At 61.1% G+C, this 16,438-nt stretch overlaps 2 protein-coding genes and 1 long non-coding RNA gene across 7 annotated transcripts; 2 read left to right on the forward strand and 1 right to left on the reverse strand.

Annotated features, from left to right (window-relative positions):
- Positions 1 to 1,878: 1,878 nt before the first annotated feature.
- LOC136160439 (uncharacterized) lies at positions 1,879 to 2,598 on the reverse strand. Its single transcript, XR_010661619.1, has 2 exons — positions 2,461 to 2,598; positions 1,879 to 2,412 (listed from the first exon to the last, which is right to left on the reverse strand). It is a non-coding gene; the product is annotated as an uncharacterized lncRNA (long non-coding RNA).
- A 91-nt stretch (positions 2,599 to 2,689) lies between these two features.
- E4F1 (E4F transcription factor 1) lies at positions 2,690 to 11,999 on the forward strand. Of its 4 annotated transcripts, none has more exons than XM_065924071.1 (14): positions 2,690 to 2,968; positions 5,215 to 5,363; positions 6,294 to 6,399; positions 8,717 to 8,910; positions 9,005 to 9,125; positions 9,235 to 9,387; positions 9,479 to 9,648; positions 9,954 to 10,163; positions 10,408 to 10,516; positions 10,659 to 10,876; positions 11,013 to 11,211; positions 11,285 to 11,427; positions 11,497 to 11,559; positions 11,637 to 11,999. In XM_065924071.1, the coding sequence occupies exons 1-14, from the start codon at positions 2,812 to 2,814 to the stop codon at positions 11,991 to 11,993; spliced, it is 2,349 nt and encodes a 782-aa protein (XP_065780143.1). In that variant the 5' UTR covers positions 2,690 to 2,811; the 3' UTR covers positions 11,994 to 11,999. The 4 variants fall into 4 exon arrangements, with proteins under 4 accessions (XP_065780143.1, XP_065780144.1, XP_065780145.1 ...); XM_065924072.1 differs by having other exon boundaries at positions 10,411 to 10,516; XM_065924073.1 differs by having other exon boundaries at positions 9,954 to 10,154.
- An 865-nt stretch (positions 12,000 to 12,864) lies between these two features.
- On the forward strand, positions 12,865 to 16,123 carry DNASE1L2 (deoxyribonuclease 1 like 2). 2 transcript variants are annotated; one of them, XM_065924075.1, is made up of 8 exons: positions 12,865 to 13,047; positions 13,283 to 13,480; positions 13,572 to 13,660; positions 13,755 to 13,838; positions 13,918 to 14,018; positions 14,094 to 14,206; positions 14,316 to 14,567; positions 14,930 to 16,123. In XM_065924075.1, exons 1-8 carry the CDS (start codon positions 12,868 to 12,870, stop codon positions 14,981 to 14,983), a joined length of 1,071 nt encoding a protein of 356 aa, XP_065780147.1. In that variant the 5' UTR covers positions 12,865 to 12,867; the 3' UTR covers positions 14,984 to 16,123. The 2 variants fall into 2 exon arrangements, with proteins under 2 accessions (XP_065780147.1, XP_065780148.1); XM_065924076.1 differs by having other exon boundaries at positions 14,097 to 14,206.
- The last annotated feature ends 315 nt before the right edge of the window (positions 16,124 to 16,438 follow it).

The raw sequence follows: 16,438 nt of genomic DNA on the forward strand, positions 1-16,438 counted from the left end.
ACAACCAAAAATAAATAAATGATCTAAATTATATTTGAAACTACCAATAGCCATTAAGTCTGTGTTTTCACAGATGTTCTCCTTTCTAATGAGCTAAGCAAAAAAAAAAGGGGGGGGGGGCATTGAAAAAGGACTGAAGGGAATTCCCTGGCAGTCCAGCAGTTAGAACTACAAGACTTCCTTGCCAAGGGTGTGGGTTTAATCCCTGGTTGGGGAGCAAAGATCCCACAAGATGCACCTGCGGCCAAAACAAACAAAAACTCTTTAAAACAAAAAAAAGGACTGAAGTGGCAAAAAAAAAAAAAGGAAAAAAAAAGAATGCAACTTAAATAATTCTCAACGTGGGATTGGTTAAGTAAATATAAGTACATCCGAGGACTGGAGATTAGCTGCCATCATGGAGGGTGATGGATTTCCCTGGTGGCTCTCGGCAAAAGATCTGTCTGCCAATGTAGGAGATGCAGGATTGACCCCTAGGTCAGGAAGATCCCCTGGATCTTCCAGGGGATACTGGCAACCCACTCCAGTATCCTTGCCTGGAGAATTCCGTGGACAGAGGAGCCTGGTGGGCTACAGTGCATGGGGTTGCAAAGAGTCCAACCCGACTTAGCAACTAACACTTTCACTTTCACTTTGGAGGATGATGGAGTTTTTGTCAGGGTCTGGCCATAGAGAGGCTGGTGTTGACTATCAAACACACAGTGTGCAGCTGGAGCCCATGTGAGGGCAGGCTGGGAAAGGAGGCCACCTGGGGGAAGGGAGACTTTGGGGAAGGGAGAAGTCTTGCCCTGGCCACTCTGCCTTCCAGGAACTTCAGGCCCATCCACTCCTGTGTCCGCTGCCTGCCTAGGCTTCAGCTGAAGTGGGGCCCAGAGCTGACCCGGTCGGGTTTCCCTTTCTGACCCCCAGGGAGTAACTAGGCAGGAGCCCTGGCCTGTTGCTGAGAACTCTGTCGAACAGGCTCTGGAGCACGGAGCATGGCAGGTTGTCGGTCTCCTCTGGGCCAACTCCTTCTCATGTCCACCCACACCCAGGCTGTGCTCTGTCTTTGAAGTCCGCCCCCATTCCATTCCTCTGGGGGTCTCCCTCTACCTCTCTGCTGCTGGCTTTCCCATCACTCCCCAGAACATCTTCAAGAGAAGTGTCCTGGTCCTTTCTTCCCGGGTGCTTCCCAGATGCCTCCTGCAGCAGAAGCACCCACCTGCTCCTCCTCCTGTTTGTCCCTCTCAGAGACGTCTTTCTTCCTTGCCCAGCAGTCAGAAGGATCCTTCTGAAACACTGTCACTCCCTCTGCTTAAACCCCTGCAATGGTAAGCAAGCCCTTTGCAGAAAGCAGCCCCATTGTTACCTTGGCCTGACCTCTGGGGATCTAACCTGTGTCTCACACATCCCAGCTCCTGCCAGGTGAAGAAGGGTCCTCTGTTCCTTAGCTGGGCAGCCTCAGAATGGAGATGTCTCTGCTGGTGCCCTTCCTGGGGCAGAGCTGCCCACTCTCTGCCCGGGCCCTTGTGTCTGTGCTTGGTTTTCCCCAGAGACTGGCATTCCTGGAGGGAATGGGGTCTGACTCACCTGAGTCTCGAATCCAGCACTGAGCTGAGCCATGGAGAATAACTAAGCTGAGAGGACACACCCTCTGAGTTTCTAGCCCATGACTCTGGACAGACCTCTGGCCAGCAGTTGGGCAAGTGTTCCATCAGTTCTGCGCCTTAGTTTCTTCATCTTCAAAATGGGGATGATTGGTATCTTCAATGAGAAAATCCTGTAAAACACTTAGCTTCAAAAAACTAAATACTACCTTAAAAAGAATTTTAAAAACATGTATACTTATGTTCACAGCAGCACCATTTACAGTCATAGAAAAGGTGGAAACAACCCAAATAGGCAAAATGAAAATTGGTCTATTCATATAATGGAGTATTATTCACCCATCAAAAGAAACAAGTACTGCTGCATGCTACAACCTGAATGAACCTCAAAAACATCATGCTAAGTAAAGGCCACCGGATGCAAAAGATTACCATATGTAAAATTCCAATTACACGAAATGTCCAGAAAATGCAAATCCACAGAGAAAGAGGTTTGCTAAGGACTGAGGGAAGTGACAATGAGGGGTGACTGCCAGTGGGTACAGCTTTTCTTTTGGAATAAAGACACCGTTCTGGAACTACATGTTGGTGATAGTTGCACAACATTGTGAAGGTACTGTCACTAACGGTAAATTTTATGTGTACTTATCACAACTTGAAAACTATACAAATGAATGAAAGAGTTAGTGAAGCTATCACCAATTCGGGTTTTGAACTTGGGCTGAGTCAACCAGTAAGGGAGGCTCTGGCATCCGAGAAGGTCGGAGGCGGGCAGCGAGCACCACTCTACCGGTCCGATCTGGGGCAGTGTCCCGGCAGCGGCTCTCTAGAGCTCGAATCCCGGCCGCGGAACGCGCTCAGGGCCGAGCAGGACGCGCCGCCAGCCAAACTGGCCGTCTCAGGCTCTAGCGCCTAAACGCCGCTGGCGGACCGCAGCCCCAGCATGTCAATCCTCAGGCGTGGCCCCGCCCCTCCGCCTGTCAGTCCTCTGCACCGTAACCACACCTCTCCCGGCAGTTCCGCCCGCTGTTCTGTCTCAGAGCGCGGTCCCGCCTCTGCGCCTCTAGGCCACACCCTCGCACGGCGCCCCGCCGCCTGCCCGTCAAACCCGTCCTGGCCCCGCCCCGTCGTCCTCCTCTCGTCTTCTCGCTCGCTCGCCTTGGCGCGGCCCGTTGTTATGACGACACGGTCGTAAATCCGCCATCTTCCTGCGGCGCGTTGCGACATGGAGGGCGCGATGGCAGTGCGGGTGACGGCCGCGCATACGGCAGAAGCCCGGGCCGAAGCCGGGCGGGAAGCGGGTGAGGGCGGGGTCGCGGCGGCGGCGGCGGCCTTGGCTCCTGGTGGCTTTCTCGGCCTCCCGGCGCCCTTCAGCGAGGAAGGTAACAGGGCCGCACGGGGCTGGGCGCGGCCGGGGTGGGGGCGGCTCAGCCTGGCTGGTGGAGGCCCCGACGGCCTGAGCTGCGGGCGCGACACATCCACCCGGACCAACTTCCTTGCAGACCTCGTGGGTCTCCGCGGGACGCCTCAGAGCTTTCCACGAGCCCTCTGGTTTTCTCAGGGCTCCTGCGCCCACCGCGGATACTCACTGGTGTCCGAGCCACACGGGGTGTCCGTGGAGACTTTGGCAATCGACTCCACCGCCTGCCGGTCCCGCTCTGTCTCTGCGTCTAGACAGGGCCCTACCCTCCGCTGCGCCCCCTCCCACCTCACCTGACAGGCCACCAGGGCCCTGACCGGGGTGTGGCTGAGGCTCCAGGAGGGCGGGGCCTCGGGTCTCTCCCGCACCCACAGGGAGGTGGCAGAGCCCAGTGCTGCAAAGCAGCAGGCCGCCCTGCCCCAGCCCTGCCACGTTCTAGCTGTTTGATCCTGCGCAGATGACCACATACCTCTCTGAGCCTCCATTTCCGCTTACAGAATGGAGATACCGGTGTTGATAATGTATGGAGCACTCATCATACCTCAGCCTTTTTCATTCTCAAGCCAGCCCTAGATGCCGTTATTGTTATTGTTGTTATTCCCATTTCGTGGATGAGGAAAATTGAGGTTCAAAGATGTGAAAGTGACCAGGCCACCCAGTTATTTAATACCAAGTATTATTTTGATGCCAGGATTATGTGACCCCTCAACACACTCCCTTAAATTCTGGGACTCTGTCTTCTGGTAGGATGGTGGTGAGACTCAAAGGAGAGCATGCACGTGCATCTCTGAGAGCAGTTCTGGGGACCCATGAGGGCTGCATTCACAGGGGCGCTGATGACTTTTGGAGCCAGAACTCTGGTCTCTGCCCTCTGAGCCTGTCCCAGGAGACTCTAGACTGGGCCAGGCAGGCGTGGGTGGGATGGTGATACTGGGATGGTGGTCTTTGCTCCCACAGGGTTTGTATTCTCAGTATGTCTTTCCTTGCTCCTTCTTATTCCAGCGTGCGTAGGGGCAGTACCACCCACCCACGGGTCTCTTTGGAGGTTGCTGTGCCCTGCTGGACTTGCCCAGGGCTTTCTCTCAGGGTTTCAGGGCTGGGAGTGTTCCCCTTTGCGGTGGGGATTTCTTTAATGGCAACACGCTGGTGCCGAGTCAGACTCGGTGAGTGGGCTGGGAGGATTAGGAGGGTGGAGGCACCTCAGTGCTTGGCCAGTGACTGTGTGCCATCTGGGGGTGACCGCCCTTGCCAGGTGGCCTTCTGTGTGCGAGTCTTGGCTGTGGTTTGGCCCTTTGTTCATTAATCCAGTAGGCATCAGCTGGGCTCCTTCTGTGCTCCAGCCTGGGTTTGACCTTGATGTGGGATTGCACATGAGGTGGTGGGAATGGACAGACTCTTACAAAAGCAGAAGGAACATCTCCCATTCCTTGGTGCAAACAGCAGGGTGTCTGGGGTAGACCCTCAGGTTTATGTTCTGGCCCCAACACTCACCAGCAGGGTAGCCTTGATCTCAACTTGTTCTTCCGGAGTGGGAATAGTCATTTCCATTTCTTCAGGGTGCTGGTCGGATTGGGTGATATCCCCAGGGAGGTGCCTGGCACACTGTAGGGAACTCAGTGAGCCAGAAGTCCTGCAGGACCTGGGGCGGGGACTGGCTGGTCAGCTTAGATGGTGAGGGGCTCAGGGGCAATGGCCCCTGGCCCTGGAGTGTGGAGCCCCTCTGGGAAGCCCCACCAGGCGTCTTTACCAGGGTAGGGAGGTGTTGCCTGCTTGGAACCAGTGAAGCGTCAGGTCAGAGTGAGAAAAGAGTGAGCATGGGTCATGGGGCCTGACCTCTCCCATGTTTGCTGGGTGCTGGCCTCTCAGCTGGAACTGTACACACACCAAATCGGCCCATTTTACAGATGACGAAACAGACCCAGACATGGCTGCTGAGGTGCCCAAGGGCACATGTGAACCCCGGGTCCTCCTCAGTTCCCAAACCAGCATGGCTGAATCCCCCTGCCTCCCAGCTGCTCCCTGGGCCTCTCTGCCCTCCTCTCTGAAGTAGGGCCTTTGGACCCTGGTGCCAAAGTGGATGGTCAGGGCTGCCCCCTCCCGTGTGCACTTCTCCCTGGGGTGGGCATCTGGTTCTGATGCCACCCCTGGCTGGGTGTGCCTAGGACCAGAGCCCCCCCCCCAGTCCCCCTGACCGTGGGCTCCTTGCAGATGAGGACGACGTGCACAGATGTGGCCGCTGCCAGGCAGAGTTCACCGCCCTGGAGGACTTTGTTCAGCATAAGCTCCAAAAAGCCTGCCAGCGGGCGCCTCAGGAGGCCCTGCCCGCCACCCCAGCGGCCGCGCTGCTGGGTCGGGAGGTGAGCCCCCCCACCCCCCTGCATCGCACACAGGTGTGCACACACACGTCCCCGCCCCTCATCTGACAGCAGGATGAGGAGGTGGTGGCATGACAGGACACACCCGTGCAGCTGGGTCCTTCTAACACGGGGACAGGCAGAGGGTGGCATCCGGTCATGGGTGGGGGGTGCCCTGGGCTCCCTTGGTCGGCCTGGGATGCCAGCCTGCTCAGCAGCCTCTGTATGGAGCCTGCGCTTTGGGGCCTGGGGTCTCTCCTTCCTTGGGGCCCATCCTGACTGAGAGACGTCACGATGGCTATTGTTCTCTGTCTGCCCTCCTGGCCTATACATGAGGTTCCCGGGGATCCCACAGACGAAGTGTGGCTCTGTCATGAAAACGGCCACTTTTGTGCATAGCATGTGTACTGGAGCTGTGCACGGCACCCTCGTGGGCTTGGCACTTTCGACACCCTAAGCCTATGAAGTGGGCGAGGACACTCCGAGAGAAGTTGGTGCCTCCGGTCACCCCGGGGGGCCCGAGGACGGGGCCCAGAGTCATCTTGCTCTGCCCTGTGGTCTCTCCTGCCCCTCCCAGGGGTATCCTCATCTTCGGGAGGGCCCCCAGCCCCACATCCCTGGGAGCCCTTTTCCTGACCCCCTGGCTGGGCCAGTGGGTGAAGGTCCTCACTTCCTCTCTGTAGAGGCTGTGCTGGAGCTTCTGTTCACTTCATCCTGGAGTCCTTCCCGGGCTGCTCAGGGCTTTGCGTGGGGCCCTTGTGGCTGGAGGCATTGGAGTGATGGGGTTGACTGCTGGGCCCAGGGTGAGGGGTTCAGGCTGGGAGCAGACTGGGAGCAGTGCTCTGCGGGGGAGATGCGAGCCCTCGGGTGGAATCACAGCTGAGCCCCAGAGCCCTGAAGATGGGTCTCCTCCATCCCCCCGCCCCATGGCAGGTGGCAGCAGGAGTGGCGGGCTCAGAGGAGCCCATCACTGTGGCCCACATCGTGGTGGAGGCGGCGGCACTCGCGGGAGACATCAGCCACTCGCCTGACATAGTTGGTAAGCCGGTCTGGCCCCCCGTGGCTGTGCACGCGCAGCTTTCTCAGCACTGACCTGGTAGTCGTCCGTGGGCAGGGCTGGGACCTCTGCTGCCCGTGGCCGCCTGCTGTCCCGGGAGCAGGGCCTGGCCGAGGAGGGGCTGGGGCCCTGTGTGCGCCTTCCCAGGGCAGTGCCTGCTGGAGGAGCGAGCATTGGGCACCAGGCCCCGCCATGCCCAGAAAGGGGGAGCCAGAGTCTGGCAGCCCAGGGGGATTGCTGGGCCTCGGGGCATCTTCGCTTTGTGCACAGACCACGAGCTGGCTGCTCTCCCCTGCTGTATCCCCAGATTCTCTGCCCTGATTCTTCTCGAATCTTCCCCACTTTTCTCCCAGCCCCCACCCTGGCCCCGGTTCCTACTCCCCACCCACCGTTGGCTCTGGAGGATCGACTGGGGTGCGTGTGGGCGCCCTGGCTCAGCCCCAACCTGCTACCTGACCCTGGCCGTCACCTCCCCAGCGCTCCATCCCTCCGGCAATTCCTACCCTGATTCCCACAAGGCTATGGCTTTTAAGAGCGTGCAACGCCAAGTCAGGCTCTTTGATGGCTTTTTTAAAGCTGAAGTGCCTCATTGATGTGCAGGAGGAGAGGGGGCGTTGAGAGGTCTGGATGGGGTCACGTGCCCCTTTACAGGGGACAGTGAGCGTGCCGCTGGGCCATTGAAAGGGGCCTGGTGGCTGGGTGTGAGCGTGGCAGCGGAGAGGCTGGGTTGGCCTGATGCCATTGGAGGTGGGGAAGGGAACCGGTAGGGGCTGCGGCAGGGATGCAAGTTGGTAGCTGGCCAGGAAGGTTTGGGTGACAGGGAGAACTTGGCCTTGGGAAGCCCTGGGGACCAGCTGGGGCAGGAAGAGGGGTGGAGGTGGCCTGGGGGATGGGGACCTCAGAGTAGGCAACCTCCCTCTCCCCAGGGAGGCCGTGGGACCCGTCCCTGTCTCCACGCCGCCTTTCCCCCAACCTTCCTGTGGACGAGGACGCTTGCCTGCCCCTCCTCCAGGACAGGAGTGTGGATGTGTTGGGCAGGGCTGCGCTCCAGCTCTGATGTGGCATTTGGTTTCTGGGTGGGAGGGTGTCATGTGGAGAAACGCATGCCCTAGATTCAGGTAGCACCTCCAGGCTCTAGCACCCTGGAGGCCCTGCCTGCCACCCAGCCTCCAGCTAGCCCACCCTATGCTCCAGAGGCTCCTCTCTGGGCACCCCCTGCCTCTCTTGCCCCCTGGGAGTTTCCCTTCTGCAGACGTCCTGGGTGGCCCAGATGTCCCCCTGGCTCAGTGATCTGGAGCCCAGGCCAGAGTCCTGAACCGCCAGCTGCTGGCATCATGCCAGGATGGTTCTCAGCCCTCGCAGGGCCGGTGCACAATTCACAGGGACCACACAGGTTCCACCAGATACCCACTCCAGGCCCCCTGCCTCTTCCCTGAGACCAAACTTGCTTTTCATCTCTGGCCCTGGGGCAACCGTGATCCCTTCTCTCCAACCCTTCCGTCTGCTGTGTGACACTCAGACTCGGGTCAGAGCCCGGTGGAAGGCCTTGTTCTTTTAGGAATTCGCATCTGGGGTGGAGGGAGGCTGTCAGTCCCGCAGGAGCGACAGATGCCTTAATTGTTTCTGAGTCACAGAGCTTCCATTCTGTTTTGGAAGAATGGCTTGTCAAAACACGACGCTGGCCTGAATGAGATGGTTTCTAAGAAGCGCCTCATAGCCGTTTTCCACACGTCATCTTCATGAGCAGAAATAGTGAAGTGTGTTTACAGCTTAGTTTTGCACATTGTCACATTTCTTCAACACCCACAAGAGCTGCAAAAGCCCAGCTTCCTCACCCTGACTGTCCCAGGCATGTCTGGAGCGATCGCTCTCCAGGCGGGTCCCTGGCCTGCCTGCCTCGAAACCCATGCTGGTGGGCAGTCCCAGGGGCATTTCCTCTTCACGTTAGCAGGAGCCAGGGTGGCAGGCTGGCCTGTCCACTGCCTCTGCACCGGCAGATGGCCGCCCTTGGGGACGGCAGGAAGCCTGTGCAAATCTTGCCCTGCGTGCCTCTTGGCTGGGGGCAGAGCGTCTGTGTTCACATCCTGGCTAACTGTTTCTGGAGGCCTGGAGCTCCTCTTGGCTGCCCCGTGGAGTCGGAGCACCCCTTCCCACCATCCCTTCTGGCCAAGCAGGTGCCGCATGCCAGGTTGGGGTCGGTCGAGATGACCCCCCCTGGCCCCAGCAGGGTCCTTGGGCTCCATCCGAGTGTGGCAGGGCCAGTGGATCCCAGGGTTCAGGCCGCTCTCCCTCTCCTCAGGAGGCGGACACATCAAAGAGGTCATCGTGGCCTCAGAGGCGGAGCCGGGGGACAGCGAGGTGGCTGAGGACCCAGGCAGCCCCAGCCGGCGGGGACCCGGGCTCTCTGCGGAGGGTGAACAGCCCCAGGTCAAGCTGCTGGTGAACAAGGACGGCCGCTACGTGTGCATGCTCTGCCACAAGACCTTCAAGACGGTGAGGCCCCGGGCCTGGGGGCGCCGGTGGGGAGCCGGGCCTCCAGCCCCTCCCTCGCTGGGCGGTGCTGAGCCTCGCCGCCCCTCCCTCACAGGGTAGCATCCTCAAGGCCCACATGGTCACGCACAGCAGCCGCAAAGACCACGAGTGCAAACTGTGCGGGGCCTCCTTCCGCACCAAAGGCTCGCTCATCCGGCACCACCGGAGGCACACAGGTGAGCCGGCCCCAGTGCCCTGCCGCTGGCCCCGGGGCTCAGCTCCTGGGCTTTGTGGCCCCCGACTCCTGGAGGTGTGAAGCCGGGCCTGACACCGTTCTCTCCGCAGACGAGCGCCCCTATAAGTGTGCCAAGTGTGGGAAGAGCTTCCGGGAGTCGGGGGCACTAACCCGGCACCTGAAGTCTCTCACTCCATGTACAGAAAAAATCCGCTTCAGCATGAGCAAAGACATGGTTGTCGGCAAAGAGGACGTGCCTGCAGGTCAGCCGGGGGCTCCCCAGCCGGCCTTGGTTGCTCTCGGTACCACCCTCCTCCGTGTGTCCTCACGGGCTCTCTTGGTTCTGCCTTAAAGGGTCCAGCGCCTCCACTGTGGGGGCTGTTACCCCATCATCGGTGGCAGGCGAGCCCATGGAGACGTCGCCAGTGATTCACCTAGTGACAGATGCCAAGGGCACCGTCATCCATGAAGTCCACGTCCAGATGCAAGAGCTTCCCCTGGACATGAAGGCCCTCGCCCCGGAGGTGGGGGCAGGTCAGGGGTGGTCCTTGTCTGCTCAGTCCAGGCCCTGTTCTGGGCTCCGGCTCTGCTGGGAGTGGGACTGACCTGGGCCTGCCTTCCTGGCGCTCTGTCTGGTTGCGGGGGAAGGGAGATGAGAGACCAAGGTCATAGCAGGGAGGGGTGAGGGGGAGTGGGCTGGGGACGAGGGCAGGTGCGGGGGGGCCTTCCTGAGTGTGCACAGGGCCCAGGGAGAGCCCGCTGTGGAGCTAGCAGGTGTTGTCGAGTGTTGGACCGCCTGGCCAGCCCCCTCCCTCTGCCTCCCCTGCAGCCCCCTGGCCCCCAGGAGCTTCCCTGCTCCAGTGAGGGCGGCCGCGAGAACCTTCTGCACCAGGCCATGCAGAACTCCGGCATCGTGCTCGAGCGGGCCCCCGGGGAGGAGGGGACCCTGGGGCCAGCCACCCCCACCGTGTCCAGTCCCCAGCCGCCTGGAGACACTGCCCCGGAACTGCCACTGCTGGAGGTGGAGCAGGTGGAGACAGTAGGTCCCTGCCCCACGGTGGGCTCCTTCTGGGAGGCTGGACCTGGGGTGCCAAGTCACACGCTAATCCAGCCGCTGCTGGCTGCCTGGCCATCCCTGGCGGTGGGAAGCTCCTCACCGTGTGCAGTGACTCATCCCCTGACCTGCTTACTGCCTCCCAGGGTGGGGGTGCCTTGGTGTGGCTCCAGCCCTGCTGATGGGGTACAGCCACGATAGGTGCTGGAGGGGTGCTGTGGTCCCCCAGCAGGTGGCTGGCGAGGCCTCGTCTGTGCCCAGGACCCACCCGTGCCCTCAGTGCAGTGAGACCTTCCCAACGGCGGCCACCCTGGAGGCCCACAAAAGAGGCCATGCAGGTGGGTGGCAGGGGTGCCGGTCCTGGACAGCTGTGGGCAGCCAGGATGGGCCTCTGGGTGGGCGGCAGGCAGCCAGGGTGGCCAGTGGCTAGGGTGGGGCCCTCGGGTGGTTGTCCCAGCCTGATGTGGAGCATGGCCGTAGGGCCGAGGCCCTTCACCTGCCCGCAGTGCGGCAAGGCCTTCCCCAAGGCCTACCTGCTCAAGAAGCACCAGGAGGTCCATGTGCATGAGCGCCGCTTCCGCTGCGGGGACTGTGGGAAGCTCTACAAGACCATCGCCCATGTCCGTGGCCACCGGCGTGTCCACTCGGACGAGCGGCCCTACCCCTGTCCTGAGTGTGGCAAGCGCTACAAGACCAAGGTGGGCCCTGGACCCCTGCCTGTGCTCCCTGAGCCCGCTCTGTCCCTGGTTTCCTGCCCCCTCGCCCTGGCCTGGGCCCTCAGGGGGCTGGCTGAGCCGAGGCCAGGCCAGCCCTGATGGGGGGCGGTCTTCGCAGAATGCCCAGCAGGTGCACTTCCGGACGCACCTGGAAGAGAAGCCGCACGTGTGCCCGTTCTGCAGCCGCGGCTTCCGGGAGAAGGGCTCACTGGTGCGGCACGTGCGGCACCACACTGGCGAGAAGCCCTTCAAGTGCTACAAGTGTGGCCGTGGTTTCGCTGAGCACGGCACGCTCAACCGCCACCTGCGGACCAAGGGTAGGGCTGGGAGCTGGCAGGTGGGGTTGGCGGGGGGGTCCATAACCAGCGCTGACTGAGCTCCCCGTCGCAGGGGGCTGCCTGCTGGAGGTGGAGGAGCTGCTGGTGTCTGAGGAGAGCCCCGCTGCGGCTGCCGCCGTCCTGACCGAGGACCCGCATACCGTGTTGGTCGAGTTCTCGTCCGTGGTAGCTGACACGCAGGAGTACATCATCGAGGTGGGCGGGGGCCCGCTGGGCTGGGGTGAGGACTGGGGTGGGCAGGGCTGACCTCTGACCCCCATCCAGGCCACCGCAGATGATGCAGAGACCAGTGAAGCCACAGAGATCATCGAGGGCACCCAGACGGAGGTGAGAGGCTGGGGGACGGGCGGAGGGGCGGCCTGGCATGCTCACTGGACTCGGGCTGAGCCGTGGGCCGCCCGCAGGTGGACAGTCACATCATGAAGGTGGTGCAGCAGATAGTGCACCAGGCCAGCGCTGGGCACCAAATCATCGTGCAGAATGTGACCATGGACCAGGAGGCGCGGCTGGGCCCGGAGGCGGCGGCGGCTGACACCATCACCATCGCCACCCCCGAGAGCCTTACGGAGCAGGTGGCCATGACGCTGGCCTCGGCCATCAGCGAGGGCACTGTGCTCACTGCCCGCTCGGGCACCAGTGGCGCTGAGCAGGCCACTGTGACCATGGTTTCGTCGGAGGACATTGAGATCCTGGAGCATGCCGGCGAGCTGGTTATCGCCTCCCCGGAGGGCCAGCTTGAGGTGCAGACGGTCATTGTCTAAGCACGGCCACCTGCAGAGGCTGGCGGGCCGGTCTGGGGCAGGAGCTGAGGATCTTGGGTTCCCTGCCCATGCTTGCCTGGCTGAGTACAGGCAAGAGGGGCTTAGAACTCAGACTTTGAGAGGCGACGTGGGAGTGTAAATAGAATTTTTGGTTGCTTTACAATAAAATGTGAAAATCCGCCGCTTGTGATGTTGCGGCATTAGCAGCCTCAGGGACTGGTGTCTGGCAGTGCCCCTCTGGGGCAGTCCCCGCCTGCCCAGGCCACCCTCGAGGCTCTGGTGCCTGGCCGGTCCACCCAGGGCTCCCACGGGGCTGGCGGCACCTTGGTGATGTGTGGGTGTCATTGGCATGTGGACAGGCAACCTCCTGCCTCTGCCCTGCTCAGCTGGAGCCGTGACCCCCGCTTCCTGTGGCCCGTCAAAGTGGGTGGGTGGGGGTGCTGTTTGCCAGCTTCTGATCCTGGGGCTGGGAAATGAGGCCGGGAGAGCCAGGAGTCTCGGCTTTGTCCTTGAAGTGATGACGTGGAGAAGCAGCAGAAGATGCTGGGCTGTAAACAGGGCTGGTCTTTCCTGATTGGGTGGCCTTAGTTTCCCTGCAGGGATGCAGCTTGAGGGAGATTCTGGGTGACCTAGTTTCTCGGGGGTGGGGACAAGAACAAGCCCTGGACTGTGGGCATGGCTGGCCCTCTTCCAGTCTCGATGCAGCTCTTGGGCTGGCAGAGCCGTCTAAGCCCCTGTTCTGATAGGTATGGGGGCCCCAGATCAGTTTCAGGGTGGTCGTCCTGCCTCCCTGTCCCCACCACCCCTGTGTGTGGGGGGAGGTCCTCTGTAGGATGAGAGGTGAGAGCCAGGAGTACAGCCACCAGCTTCATGGATGGGGCGGGACGCAGCGCAGTCTGGCCCCTCCCTGGGCCAGGGCTACAAATACCCCTGGAGCCAGGGCGCCAGCGCTGCTGTTGCACCAGCCCTTGCAGTCTGTCTCACAGGCACACCCCCAGCCTGGACCTCAGACCTCTACTGGGACGCAGATCCTGAGCCTATCCACACCCCTCAGGTGCGTTCAGTGTGGGAGTGATGAGTGGGGGCTGGATGGGAATGGACTCTCAATATTTGGGCCTCAGTTTCGCCATGGAGGAGGAGAATGGACAAGGCTGTGAGCCCAGCAGCAACCTGGAAAAGCAGTAGGGGGCGGAGGTGCCTAGCGGCCGGCAGACTGTGGGAGGCAGGACCTGCCCGGCCCTGGGTCCCCGCGGCCAAGATGAAGAGTGGGCTGGTGTGTCCCACTTCAGGTCCGCGCTCACGCCTGGCCGTGTTTGTCCCTCTACGATCGTCCACTCCACGCCATGGGCGGGCCCCTGACATTATTGGCCGCGCTCTGGGCGCTGGGGGTTGCCGGAGCCCAGGCGCTGCGCATCGGAGCTTTCAACATCCAGAGCTTCGGCGACAGCAAAGTGTCAGACCCGGGCTGCGGCGGCCTCATCGCGCAAGTGAGGTTGGGGGCCCGGGGCGGGGTCGCGGCTGGGCTCCTGGGCTGATCTGCGGCGCGCCTGACCCTGCACTCGCTGGCTCCTCCCCCAGATCCTGGCTGGCTATGACATCATGCTCGTGCAGGAGGTGCGAGACCCCGACCTGAGCGCCGTGTCTGCGCTCATGGAGCAGATCAACAGGTGCGGCTGGCAGGGTCCAGCGTGGGAAGCCCCGGCCCGGACCCCAGGTCTCGGAGCGATGCCTTGACCCCAGGCCCGGCCCGTATCTCCGCAGTGTGTCCAGGCACGAGTACAGCTTCGTGAGCAGTGAGCCCCTGGGTCGGGACCAGTATAAGGAAATGTACCTGTTCGTCTACAGGTGAGGGGAGGGGCCACGGGGCGCGCGGAGCAGGGGTCCCGCTCACGGCGCCCACCCGTCTTTTACCCCCTGCCTCCAGGAAGGACACGGTGTCGGTCGTGGACACGTACCAGTACCCGGACACCGAGGACGCCTTCAGCCGGGAGCCGTTCGTGGTCAAGTTCTCGGCACCCGGCTGCGGTGAGGCCCCGCGCCCCGCCCCCGCCGCCGGCCCCGCCCCTGCCGCCGGCCCCTGACACCCAGCCCCTCTTGCAGCAGCCAAGGAGTTGGTGTTGATTCCGCTGCACGCTACTCCGCACCACGCTGTGACCGAGATCGACGCGCTCTACGACGTGTACCTGGACGTGATTGACAAGTGGGGCACCGATGTAAGTGCCCCCTGTTCGGAAGGCCCCTCCCCGCCCCCACGACCCCCCCGGGAGGCGTGCTCCTGGGTCGGCCACAAAGCCTCAGTCCCGGCCCCGCCGTGACCCACAGGACATCCTGTTTCTGGGCGACTTCAATGCCGACTGCAAATACGTGCGGGCACAGGACTGGCCGGCCATTCGCCTGCGCAGCAGCGAAGTCTTCAAATGGCTCATCCCAGACAGCGCTGACACCACGGTGGGCAACTCGGACTGCGCCTACGACCGCATCGTGGTCTGTGGCTCCCGCCTGCGCAAGAGCCTGAAGCATCAGTCAGCCACTGTGCACGACTTCCAGGAGGAATTCGGCCTGGACCAGACTCAGGCAAGTGCTGAGGCCGGGGTGGGGCCAGGGGCGAGGGGAGTGCTGGACCCAGATCCCAACCTCAGGGAACCAGGCACTTCCCTCTTTGCACTAGTGTTTCTAGAAAAGGCCCTTAGAGGTTCAGGTCTGGCCGAATGGAACAAACCTGGGGTGGCAGTACAGGAAGCTCTCTACACTGCTGGAGTGGGGTCCTGAGGACTGTGCTCCCAGCCCACCCACAGGCCACAGCTGGCATAGACGCCAACGCCTCCCCCCAGGTGCAGCGGTTTGTTTGGACCCCCAGTGGGCCCCTCCCTGGGTGGGGGGCAGTTTCCCGGGGTGGCTGCTCAGCAGGGTCTCAGGCTGGCCCCTTCTCCCTCCAGGCCCTGGCCATCAGTGACCATTTTCCTGTGGAGGTGACCCTCAAGTCCCACTGACAGCCCCGGGCCCTGGCTGGGGCAGAGCCTACAGACTCTGGCGACAGGAGCAAGCCCCACAGGACTCCTCCAGTGTGGCCAGCCAACCCCCAGCGAGGCTGCAGGGCATGGGCAGCTGGGCCTGGACAAGTGATGGGACCACTCAGAGCCCGTTTCCCCATCTGTGAAATGGGCTGCCACCACCTACCTCATAAGGTTGTGAGAAACACCTTCCAGTATGCTGGGCACGCAGCTGAGCTCAATAAATAGCACACACTCAGCCAGGGCCCCACACACATGTGGGCTTTGACTCCTCCAGGTCCCTTCTTAGGGCTCAGCCCTTCTGGGACACAGAACTTGGTCCGGCCACCCAGCAGATCCCTGGTCCCAGCCCACCTAGGGGACAAGGACAGCCTGGCCTGCCCACACCAGGGAACTGGTGTTCTTTTCTGCTGGGAACCAACCATGTCCAGACTGGGCTGGCTCCAGAAGACAGTGCCTGTGCTCACTGGCAGAAGCTTCTTGCTCTTTGTGTAAACTAAGTGCTTCCAAGCACCTGAACTGAGTGCACATGGGGTAAGTGCTCTCACACACACGCTGTGTGGATGTGCAAGGCCAACCTCCCAATCCTCAGTGATCCTCCTCCAGCCCTAGTTCCCAGGTCTGCAGGCCTCTAGCAGCACTTGTGGGTATGAGGGTCCTGTCCCACCCAGCACTGCAGTTGGTGGGGGGAGGTCAGGAAGGTTGTTCCCCTGTCCCAAGCTGGTTGGCAGCCCTAGGACTTGTGGAGAGCCCCTCACTGGTGAGCAGGCAGGTTGGGTGAGGGTTCCACCCATAGAACCCCAACAACTCACTGTGGTACAGCCCCTTCAAAGGTGCCTTCCTGGTAGCTTCCTCCTCAGGAGCCCTGTGCTGGGCAAAGGCTCGCCAGGGAGGGCACTGGTCTGCGCCTCGGGTAAGCCCATCCCAAGGGTGGGGGACACGCAGAACTGGGGTACACAGTGTAACTGACAGGGACCCGATGAGGTTGCTGATTTTCGAAGCATCTCACCTTTGGCAGGATTTAATTGGCCTGAATTATACTGAAGGGTAAAACCTTTGTTTCAAAGAGTCTGGACTTTTTCTTGCTAGATCTTTCTAAAATAAGATATAGGACACTTGCAATGTAAAATGCCTCCCTTCTTCCTCTCCAAGTTACCCAGTTTCTCTGAAATTTGTACAGGTTTTCTATCCAAACAAACATGGTGGCCCAAGGTCTTTTCCCATTTCCTTCTCTTGTGGGGCTCGTCAGGACCCACCAACTACCTGGCCTTATGCCTCTAGCAATCAAGCGTCCCACCAGCCAGGAACGGGAAACTTGAGGATTTTATTCTGCTCTGGGAAAAAACAGCACATGCACTCAATGGTGATGTTGCCAAGGTCCAGGAGGGGCCCACCTGCCAGTTTATTATCCCCAGTCAAGACACTGCTTGCCAG

This window comes from Muntiacus reevesi, chromosome 2, assembly GCF_963930625.1.
Source record: "Muntiacus reevesi chromosome 2, mMunRee1.1, whole genome shotgun sequence".
NCBI classification, from domain to species: Eukaryota; Metazoa; Chordata; class Mammalia; order Artiodactyla; family Cervidae; genus Muntiacus; species Muntiacus reevesi.

Coding starts and splice junctions, on each gene's coding strand:
- E4F1 (XM_065924071.1), top strand. CDS start 2,812: ATGGAGGGCGCGATGGCAGTGCGGGTGACGGCCGCGCATACGGCAGAA. Junction 9,649..9,953: donor TGAAGGCCCTCGCCCCGGAG/GTGGGGGCAGGT, acceptor CCTCCCCTGCAG/CCCCCTGGCCCCCAGGAGCT. Junction 10,517..10,658: donor CCACAAAAGAGGCCATGCAG/GTGGGTGGCAGG, acceptor GCATGGCCGTAG/GGCCGAGGCCCTTCACCTGC.
- DNASE1L2 (XM_065924075.1), top strand. CDS start 12,868: ATGGGGCGGGACGCAGCGCAGTCTGGCCCCTCCCTGGGCCAGGGCTAC. Junction 13,048..13,282: donor AGCCTATCCACACCCCTCAG/GTGCGTTCAGTG, acceptor GTCCCACTTCAG/GTCCGCGCTCACGCCTGGCC. Junction 13,481..13,571: donor GCGGCGGCCTCATCGCGCAA/GTGAGGTTGGGG, acceptor CTCCTCCCCCAG/ATCCTGGCTGGCTATGACAT.